The 11456-nt window shown below is 51.3% G+C and overlaps 3 protein-coding genes across 3 annotated transcripts; 2 read left to right on the top strand and 1 right to left on the bottom strand.

The window, feature by feature from the left end:
- SAMD00019534_082970 (hypothetical protein) lies at window positions 1–872 on the bottom strand (the record flags this gene model as incomplete). Its single annotated transcript, XM_012896757.1, has 1 exon — window positions 1–872. A coding segment is annotated over one exon (872 nt), but the record flags the coding sequence as incomplete, so codon positions are not given.
- A 480-nt stretch (window positions 873–1352) lies between these two features.
- SAMD00019534_082960 (hypothetical protein) lies at window positions 1353–2726 on the top strand (the record flags this gene model as incomplete). Its single annotated transcript, XM_012896756.1, has 1 exon — window positions 1353–2726. A coding segment is annotated over one exon (1374 nt), but the record flags the coding sequence as incomplete, so codon positions are not given.
- A 540-nt stretch (window positions 2727–3266) lies between these two features.
- SAMD00019534_082950 (hypothetical protein) lies at window positions 3267–11330 on the top strand (the record flags this gene model as incomplete). The annotated part of the gene is made up of 3 exons (XM_012896755.1): window positions 3267–3353; window positions 3451–6302; window positions 6380–11330. 3 exons carry the CDS (start codon window positions 3267–3269, stop codon window positions 11328–11330), a joined length of 7890 nt encoding a protein of 2629 aa, XP_012752209.1.
- Between the last annotated feature and the right edge of the window lie 126 nt (window positions 11331–11456).

Genomic DNA, 11456 nt, shown 5'->3' with positions numbered 1-11456 from the left:
CACGAACACAAGAGTTCCTCGAGTGACCTGGTGAGCGCTGCAGTGTCGTCGGCAAACTGGAGAAGCTTGACCTTGCGGACGGTCGAGCCTTTCTTGCCGTCGACTAATGTGTCGAGGGGCGGTGACACCGGCAGGCCCACGATGGATGGGTCGGCGTTGATTGCTGCTGCCAGTGCCTCGATGACCAGGACAAAGAGCGTCGGGGAGAGAGGGTCACCTTGCTTGGTGCCTCTGTCCAGGGGCAGGGCATCAGTGAGGATGCCGTTGACGCTGACTCTGGCCACGGATCCCCGCAGCAGGGCCATAACGAGCCCGACCATCAATGGTGGGATGCCGACGTGGCGGAGGGTGCGCTCGATGCTGTCATGTGATATGGAGTCGAACGCCTTCTGGAAATCAAACAGCGTGACATAGCCAGTGGCCATGTCTTGGGCAGCCGTGTCGATGACTTTCTGCAGTAGGATGGTGTTGTCGTGGATCAGCCTCTCGGGGACGAAGCCATTCTGTAATGGGTTGATCAGACTGTCGAGGAGCTTGGTGAGTCTGGCATTGATGACCTTGCTGAGGAGCTTGTAATCCACGTTGAGTAAGGTGATTGGACGTCTGTTGGCAATGTCCAGTCTGTCGCCTTTCTTGAAGATGGTGTGGATGATTCCACACTTGAAGTCACTGGTGATGGTCTCAGGGTCGAGCAGCATGTTGTTGAACGTGGCGGCAAGGAAGGGGGCAAGGACCTCGGCGTGTGTCACGTAGAACTGACCAGTGAGTCCATCTGGGCCAGGAGACTTTGAGGTATCCGTGGTGGAGATGGCGGAGAAGACCTCATCGGCCGTGATGGGCCCTAGTAGTAGAATTCTTATCTCTTCAACTTCTTAAAAAAAATTATTTTTTTTGAAAATAAAAAGGTCGCTCCTGGTTGGGATCGAACCAACGACCGTTCGGTTAACAGCCGAACGCTCTGCCGACTGAGCCACAGAAGCCGATGAGGAAAAACAAAATAATGTTCGTGTTATATCGGGGTTTGGTTGCTTTTTCACTTTGAGATTGTTTATATACAATCAATCATTCATTGTACATCAATAAAGTAGTAAAGTATACATATATACTTGTGTATTACAATTACTATATTATATTCAAAGTGGCAACGATGTGAACTTAATTATTCATTCGTCGTGTTGCAATCACACAACATAATTCAAATAATATATAACGCAGGTTTGTCAGTTACAAGTTATACAAATACATATACATATACAGCAATGGTATGAACTATGCAAGAAGATGATGATGATGAACTTGTACTAATCAAACAAATACATTCAACCAATCAATCGTTGTAGTCTAACTTAGGTCAGAAGATTGGGGAGATCAAGGATATAACGAGGATCGAGAGAATAGGTGCTCACTCTCATATTAGAGGACTGGGAATTGATGACTCACTTGAACCTCGTGAGGTGTCACAGGGCATGGTCGGACAGATAAATGCACGTAAAGCAGCAGGTCTCATCGTTCAGATGATCAAGGAGGGCAAGATCGCAGGCAGAGCTATACTGATTGGTGGTGAGCCCGGCACGGGCAAGACCGCCATCGCCATGGGTATGGCACAGTCACTCGGCTCAGAGACACCGTTCACAGCAATTGCAGCATCAGAGATATTCTCGTTGGAGATGAGCAAGACAGAGGCACTGACACAGGCGTTCCGCCGATCGATCGGCGTGCGCATCAAGGAGGAGACAGAGATCATCGAGGGTGAGGTCGTCGACATTGTCATTGAGCGCTCGACAACTGGTGCCAACAAAGTCGGCAAGCTGACTCTCAAGACCACCTCGATGGACGCGCTCTACGATCTGGGCGCCAAGATGATCGACGGACTCGTCAAAGAGAAGGTGTCCGCCGGTGACATCATCCGTATAGACAAGGCGAGTGGCAAGGTCACGCGTCTCGGCCGCTCAATCTCGCGTTTGAGAGACCACGAGATCAGCGGCTCCAAGGTCAACTTTATCGAGTGTCCAGAGGGCGAGATTCAGAAGCGCAAGAAGCAGACACACACAGTCAGCCTTCACGAGATCGACGTAATCAACAGCAGAGCGCAGGGCTTCTTTGCCCTGTTTGCCGGAGACATTGGAGAGATCAAGGCAGAGGTGCGCGAGCAGATCAATCAAAAGGTGGCCGACTGGAAGGAGGAGGGCAAGGCCGAGATCGTGCCCGGTGTCCTGTTCATCGACGAGGTGCACATGCTGGACATTGAGTGTTTCTCTTTCCTTAACCGCGCGCTGGAAGACGACATGGCGCCCGTCCTCATCATGGCAACCAACCGTGGCATCACCAACATCAGAGGCACCAACTACAAGGCGCCACACGGCATCCCCGTCGACTTGCTGGACCGTCTGCTGATCATCACCACGTCGCCCTACTCTGAGAAGGACATTCACAAGATTCTAAAGATCAGATGCGAGGAGGAGGACGTGGACATTAGCGACGACGCCCTACAGCTGCTCACAAAGATCGGTCTGGAGACCAGTCTGCGTTACTCAATCCATCTGATCACATCGGCTTCACTGGTCGCTGCCAAGCGCAAGGCGACAGAGGTCAGTGTCACCGACATCAAGAGAGTGTATGATTTGTTTGTAGACGTGAAGCGATCGGTCAAGTATCTCAAGGAGTACCAAGACGAGTTCCTGTATGACAATGGTGCCGGTGGATTAACTGAGCCAATGACTGTCGCCAAGTAGTGATTTGATTGATTGATAGATTGATCAATCCTTAATAAACCACATGCACCATGCATACTTAGTGATGATTGACTGATTGACCATCCCTTTGCCACTTCCATCAGCCCCCAAACTGATCTTTCGCTCAGTTTTCCATCAAACTCTTCATGGGGGTCATCACATCAAGGGGTCAATCCAATCCACAATCACTTCATACTATCAGTCATTGAATGATCAGCTGTTGTTAATACAAACTCTAGAGTCCAAGATATTTGGAACATTATTGCAGGTACCCTGATGTATAAGACACTCAACTAGCCTATCTCTCACAAGGACATTATCATTCATTCATTCACTCTCTTGTCCAACTCATTCATCAATCATTCATTCTTTCATTCATTCATTCATTCACTCAATCATTCAATCATACATATTCATTCATTCAATCAAACGATTAAGTGCAAGCTAGTAAGATGGTAGGTTCACACATACACTCTCACTCATTGATGGTCCAGATATTGACTCGTGCGCCTCATTCAATCAATCAAACTCAAGATGCAGGATGAGTACTGTTACTGCAAGCATAAGGGATGTCATACAGCATTGATACCTCATCGACACTTGTTTTACTTTGAGGAGAACGTTGGTGGACTACACTTGGCATTCGAAATGCAAGATGAACACCCGACATGGGTCTTCGGTYCCCAACCCGGACAATAATGGACGCAGCCCTCGCAAGATATATTGCACATCATGTGGCAATGACGTTGGTAATGAAGTGAGCGGCAAGCTGCCCAACGGTGGCAGTATATACACGCTGGACAGGAAGTATGTGGCGGTCACTGCCGCCGCCATCAATGATAACTTTGCCAAAACATTCAAATGGCAACAGATCTCCGAGCTCTACAAGACCAACATCCGCCACCTCAATGGAGAGTCCCCCGAGTTCTCGGGCCGCGTATTTGTGCCCACTGAGCTACGGCCTGGCCAGTACCGCGACACACAGTTCTCCAAAAAGGTCAACATGGACGCGTTGGCGACACGCAATGTCACACCTAGGAAATACCAGCTCGAAGCGCTGACAGAGGCAATGGCACGCGACATCATCTTGGTGCTGCCAACAGGCATGGGCAAGACGTTGGTGTCTGTCATGCTGATGCAACAGATGATCGCGATCAATCAACCGGAGCACGACAATCAGATGAAGCGCATGGTACTATTCCTGGTCACAACACTGCCATTGGTCAAACAACAGACGTTGGCTATCAAGAAGCACAACGCCACCCTCAAAGTGATGGAGGTCAGCTCAGAGTCGGAGCAGGCGTATACGCGCGCGGACTTTGAGAGTCGTGACAAGTGTCCCGATGTCGTGGTCATGACTCAGGGAGCGTTCTTCAACATCATCAAGTCCGTTTCACTGGCTGCCTTCCACTTGATCATCTTTGATGAGGCACACAATGCCACTGGGCGTCATGCATACGCTCGCGTCATGACCGACTATTATGAGATGATCCCACACAACTTGCGGCCCAAGATCCTAGGCCTGACCGCCTCGCCGTCGATTGGCAAGAGTGAGGCTGAGATCGGAAGAAACATTGACAAGTTGGAATTCGTGTTGAAGGCCAAGGCATACCGTCCACCATCGCTCCGCGATGACCCGGAACTGGACTCGGACAAGCTCATCTATAGACAGACGGACGCAGAGAAGCGATGTCAGGAAGCGTTTATCGAGGTTTTGAACGACCAGCTTCGCGCGATGCAACAGAGAGCCAAGTATATCAGCGAGCGACTGGCCTATCGTGGCTTCAACGCCACGAGCTTTGAGACCGAGTTGCGACGCTTCATGTTCTTTGTGGATAACAACGAGGATAAGATCAAACTGGACACAGGTGTGGGCGATATCATACGAATCTTTGAACAATTCAACAATGTGCATGTGGAGGGATATCTTGCGTTTGTCAAGTATCTTCGCGATGACCTTAAAAGCAAACACAACACCAATGCAAATTACCGCCAGTTTATTGGACTATTGTTGGCGCGACTGGAGGCGGAGGGAGCGGCCGAGATTGAGAAGTCATCCAAGTATCTCAAGTTGGTCGAGCAGCTTGATCAATGCACACAGAGTGATCAAGCACTACAGAAGTTCCGCGGCATCATATTTGTAAAGACCAGGGCTACATCAAAGGCCCTGCTACGCATCCTCAAGAAGGAGGCGGTCAATGCACGTCTAAACATCAAGAAGGTCGTCGGCCACAGTCGCGAAGATGGCATGGATTCGGAGAAGCAGACCAAGGTGATGGACAAGTTCGCATCCGGCCAGACCAAGCTCATCGTGGCGACCAGCGTGATTGAAGAAGGCATCGATGTGCAAGGCTGCAACTTTGTCATGTGCTTTGAGAATGACTTCAACATCCGCTCACTCATTCAGCGACGTGGTCGCGCCAGGAGCAAGGCAGATGGCTCCTTCCTCTGTCTGATGAACCAAGATGAAGATGAGTATCTGGACGACATACTCAACATGGAGCGCATCCTCAATCACATCATCAAAGTGCGCATGGTAGAATACATGAGTCACCAACAAGAGGAGGCCGACGAGGTGTGGAGGACGCACTTTGAGACCAACAAGCACCAGCCTCATGGCGAGCGAAAGAACATCGTAGTGAATGTGTACAACAGTGATATAGACTTTGATCGTGTGCTGCGAGACAAGTTGGACAAGAACATCGTATTCAATCAATTGATCATCAGTACACAAGAGTCGAGGCGATACCTCAAGAGGCACAAGGAGTACGTCATTGGCCTCGAGAGTAACCACGACTCAATCAACTATCTGATCGAGAGTCTATATGCGACCAAAGGTTGGTGGGCCAAGATCAACCCTCCAGCCTACCTCAACATCCCAACCATCGAGGTCGAGGCCAATCTCCCTGAGGCTGGAGTCGAGACCGAGGCTCAGGATCAACTTGTAGACCCCAACAACAACAACGATCAATCAATGAATCACTCCAATCAATCCATTGATGATGCTCCGATTGTAAAGGGACGCAAGCCCCCATCGGAGGCCTTTGACCTCTACTTCTCCTGCGGCAACTTCACCAACCCGACCACGTTTGTGGTTACCAAAGAGATTGGCCAGGCCGACCTGTCGTACGAGCCAGACGAGCGAATGCTCGAGGTGAACTGGGCCGACTGCAAGTTCCAGTTTAAGAAGGAGAACTTTGACAGCTTCTGTCTGTATGATTGCGATCCCATCGACAAGCAGTACCAGTCACTCTACCTTATCGTCAAACGACCGCCAATTGTCATCGTGTCTGGTTATGACAAGAACGGACGAGAGAATGTGGCCGAGCGACAGGACCGACGCCACCATCCATTCCTCGAGAATAGCTTCGTCTATCGCTTCCAACTCAATCAGTTCCAGGTCGATCCCCTGGTCACAGCCCTCAACATACCATACTTCATGGCATCGATCAATGACATCTCAATCTACCATCAGCCAGCCAGCAAACACTTACTGGCCAGCTCATCGCAAGAACCAGTCGCCATCACTCACAATGCGCACCTCTGCTACCTCTTTGCTGTACTGCGAAGGTATGTCCCTACACCTCTATCAATCTATCAATGTCAATGGACAATGACTAACGCCTTGGCCCCGCACACACCATCAGCAACAAGTACACTGGCTTCGGAAAGACGGTAGTGCCACAGGCGATATTTGATCGAATGGCCAAGGAGTTTGCAGATGGCAACATGTACGCAGTGAACTATCTGGTGGACCATGCACTCGAACTCCAGGAATTCGAGTCATACGATAGCTTGGTGAGAATGGACCTGTCCCTCCTCCCCAAGCTCAGCCCCATAGACATACCAATGAACCATGTGATGATCAAGAGTGCCTACGTGACACCATCCCGCGTGGTCTTTAACCCGCCACGCATTCAACTTGGCAACAGATGTGTCCGCCTCTATGACAGCGATCGCTTCATGACTGTCCAATTCACTGAAGAAGACCTCCAGTTCCGCATGGTCGACTATCAAGATCTGCTCGTAGAGTATTACCGTGATGTACTGACTCATGGAATCCGCGTAACAGGCTTTGGCGTGTTCTACTACCTTGGCAACAGCAGCTCACAAGCTCGCAGCTATATGTCTTGGTTCTACTGCGTGGAGGATGGTGCCGACGTCGATGCCACACTCAGAGACATACGCCAATCGCTCATTGGAGAGGACTCTACGTTTGAAAGCGCACGCAAGGCTCTGCGATGTATATCTTTGGTCTTCCCCGCCACCACTCCCACCATCCCCGTCGACCCTAAGGACTACCACGAGGGCGTGGCGGACATTCTGCATAAAGCCCCCGATGGCATCGAACATAACTTCACTGAGGGTGTTGGATACATTGGACAGTACACTGCCAGACGTGTGTGCGAGGAGGGCAACTACCCAGAGTCGACCACAGCCTTCCAGATCAGAATAGGTGGCAACAAGGGTGTGTTGTCAGTGCACCCCACCATCAAAGAGGGCGTGTACATGCGCAAGAGTATGCGGAAGTTCCCGTCCAACCCGGACCAAATACACGATCGCATCATCGAGGTGATTAGTGTGAGTGGCCCCAAGACCTGCTACCTCAATCGCCAGGTCATCGTGCTGCTGAGTGGTCTTGGAGTGCCCGACGGCTACTTCATCGAGCTGCAACAGCGCGCACTGACCAAGTTGGCCAACATGTTCCACGATCAAAAGGTGAGCAAGGAGATCCTGTCCGGATTGTCATGGCTAGACAACGCGCTGGACGAGGTCGACCTGGCCGTGAACGACCCGCTGATTGGCAGCGCGCTACAATGTTGCTACATGAAGAAGTTGGACAAGATACAGGACAAGTGCTTCATCCCTATTGAGAGTGCGCGTACATTGATGGGCATCTCTGATGAGTCGAGCCAACTCAAGGCCAATCAGGTGTTTGTGCAGATCTCAAATCCAGATGGAACAAAGAAGGTGATCGAGGGCAAGATCCTCGTGTGCAAGAACCCCTGTCTACACCCTGGAGATGTCCGAGTGCTCGAGGCTGTGGACGTGCCCGAGCTCCAACACGTCTACCTGGACGTGATCGCATTCTCCCAACATGGCGATGTGCCCAACTTCAAGCAGTGCTCAGGCAGTGACCTGGACGGTGATCGTTACTTTGTCTGCTTCGACACAGAGATGGTCAACTATGTGACTGAGTTTGAGGCCTATCTTGGCGAGAACCTACCTCCGGCGCCCGAGGAGAAGTATCAAGGAACGCGCAAGGAGTTGGTCGAACAATATCTGGCCAACATCACAAAGGGTGCACTGGGCAAGATCGCTCTCAGTCACATGGCTCTTTGTGACAAGCTCTCGCCAAAGGACCCCCTGTGCATCAATCTGGCCAAGCAGCACTTTATCGAGGTGGACGCCGTCAAGACGGGCATCCATGGCAAGGTGCCCGAAGAGGTAACTGGACCCGACCTCCTGGACAACTTCACTCAGTACCCACACTTCATGGAGAGTCAGATGCCGCGCAAGACCTACTGGGAGTCCAAGAAGGTGTTGGGCACGCTGTTCCAGGGTGCATCAGTGCTCAAGGCTGTGCCCCAGTTCATCCCCGACACCTATGTGGATGAGTCGCGATTGGTCGAAGGATATACCCAATACATGGACGACGCCAAGGTCAACTACCAGCGCTACAAGAACCAAGTCAAGTCACTGCTCAATCAATATGACATTGAGAAGGAGGAGGACATCCTGGTCGAGTTCATCAAGGAGACAATCAACTCTTTCCGCTACCATCAGCTACTGGTCGATGAGATCAGAATGAACTACCAACGCATTCATCAATTGTTTAAGGATGAGTTCCTGCGCGAGTTCCCTGGACGAGAGCTCGAGGAGAAGCTACGCGGCTCAAACGATGCGATTGAACGCAAGGTGGCAGCTTGGTACCATGTGTCGCACAGCGATGTGGAAACAGACCACGCACTATCATTCTACTGGATCGTCAAGTGTTTCCAGGCCAAGCGACAGCTCAAGAAGGGCCACGAGAAGCCTGACTACCTGTCACAGAGCATCATTGAGTTTGTAGAGGAGAATCAGCTGCCGCTGATGCGCGGCTATTCTGAGCGCATCCAAATGATCAACGACATGATGCTACTTTTCCGCCGGGAGGGAGGCGTCCAATTCTCCAACTCCAATGTGCTACTGTTTGGCTCGTCATCGCTCATGCTCTTTGATCCATCGCAGTCTGACCTGGATCTCTACCTACGCAACATTGCAGGTACCCAGACAGGTCAGGGCTCGGAGGATGTGCCCGAAGACCATGACCCAGCACTCAAACAGATCGAGGTGATGCTCAAGAGCAGCAGATCATTTGCCGAGAGTATCGAGTATTGTCAGAACACTGAGGACAAGGCAAAGGTAGGGGAAGTGGCCAACAACATGCGTATCCACACATCCGCCGAGAATGTGGAGTATGTCAAGAACACTGCCGTTCCAATCGTTCGATTCCAATTGAATAAGTTGGACTGCGACATCTCTGTGGACAGCAATGGAATTCGCAAGACGGCGATGATGTGCAACATATTCGATAGCAACCCGATGATCTTCCAGGTGCTGTACGTTGTGATTCGATGGGGCCGCGAGACTGGCCTCCTGATCAAACAGATGAATCAGACAAAGTCGCGCAACCTCAAGACCTGGTCACTCATCTGGATGGTGATTGAGTTCTTCCGCGAGAAGAAAAAGATCGACCTGTCCAAGATCAACCTGGATGAACCCAATGACAACAAGAGTGTGGAGTGGTGGAGTGAGCTACTTGATCGTTCTCCCAGCCCTGACCTCGGCTACTACCTCATCAAGTTCTTCAAACATTACTCTAAGCGTTTTGCACGTGTACTGCGCCAGAAAGACAAAGGTGATCACATCCGACTTATGTGCCCACTGGACAGCGAGCGCGTGCCATCACTGGACATCAACCCATCCATGGAGGACGAGCACTGCACCTACACCGTCTTCCTACAGGAGATCTTTACGATCGCCCATCACACCCTGGCTTCCTCTGGGCGCATCGAGGTGTTCCTCAAGCGATGTCTCTACGAGAAGAAGAAGATCATCAATCTGGACAAGATGGTCTCGCGACACATCCGCGGCAACGAAGCATACATCGAGACCAAGATAGCAACAGAGTGTTTGGTAAAGATCACCATTTACCCGGCGCGTCGTGGATGTCTCCAGGTGAAGATCAGTGGCGAGCCGGCCAACATACAGCAGGCGATGGACCAATTCCACTCGATCTCATCGGACATGACCAACATACCACTGCACAACGTCAAGAAGCACGTGGTGGGTGGCGGCACGGTGTTGCTGTACAAGAGCAGCAAGAGCATCAACGACACGCTGAGCCTGGTCAAGGTGTGCAAGGAGCGCATGAAGGCGACCAACATCCAGCACTCACTCAAGAACCCCAAGATGCAGGGCGTGCTCAAGAGCAATGAGGACGATGATGACCTCTTTGTCCATCATGCTGGCACTGACGACATGGACCCGCAGTTGCAAAACGCCAAGCTGGAGTACCAAAAGGTGATCTGGCAGCAGATGGAGATGTGCCGACGATACGACGACGAGAAGAGGTACGGCAAGAAGATGTGCTTTGTGCGCCTCGGACATATATACCTGTTCAACTGCCCGTATGAGAGCGCCGAGATGACCATTGATGAGCTTCAAAAGGCCATCGCCAAGTCGCGCAAGCGCAACCTGAACCTGGAAGAGCGCAACTTTGACTTGGACGCCTGCGAGGACGAAGAGGAGATGAGGGTCAGGCGCAAGAAGGTCACGACGTCTATGCGCAAGATTGAGCGATCCAACAATGATGAGCTGGACGAAGGTCGCAAGAAGAACAAGACCAAGCTCCCCAAGAGCTCGTTCTACACACACATGGCGCAATACAATGCCGACCAGATCCACAAGATGTTTGAGGCGCGAGGTTGGCGCCGAGACATCAACCACAAGCGCCTGGCCAAAGCAAAGGAAGAGGAGTTCATACTCTGCTGCAAGGGCAACGATACCAACGTGCCCGAGTTCAAGGTGGCCGTTCGCTCAGATCTGCAGCCGCCACACGTCATCAAGAACCAGGGCGTCAACTGGTTCGTCTGCGACCTCACCACGAACCTGGCCCCAAGACCAGACGCGCAACATCTAGATGTGCGCTTCTGCATTCAATCAAAGCGCGAGCTACAGAAGGAGAGCAACTCACTCAATGAGTATGAGTCCAAGGACATTGCCAAGCGACGTGAGAACAATGCCGATGGCCGACTGGCTCCCATTGAAATCAGCAAGGAGTTCCTGTCCAACATCTTCCTCATACGCCATCACTTCAACGTGGTGGTGTACCATCCGCCAGCACGCCATCCAATGTCCAAGTACAACCTGACGCTCTCTGTGCACACGATCAAAGAGTATCGCAACACTGGTGATCTCTACGCCGAGAAGATTGAGTTGGAGATGAGGTGTGACATGCCTTCAAGCCACGACACGCTTGCCTTCACCGAGCAGTTCTGGAAGTTGGGACTCGAAACAGTCAACATGTTTAATGCTGCCAAGCAGACAGTCTAGCAGTCCTAGCTAGCTTGTAATATAAAGGGAGGATTTGCGAACTCGTCTTGACCGATCTTGACTCTTGACTCTTGCTTTGTTCTTGTGCTCGTGCACACGCATCATGCGTGAGAGTTCATATCCATA

The sequence above is a fragment of the Acytostelium subglobosum genome, assembly GCF_000787575.1.
Source record: "Acytostelium subglobosum LB1 DNA, scaffold: scaffold17, whole genome shotgun sequence".
NCBI lineage: Eukaryota > Evosea > Eumycetozoa > Acytosteliales > Acytosteliaceae > Acytostelium > Acytostelium subglobosum.
This window is presented reverse-complemented; position numbering and strand designations above follow the sequence as displayed.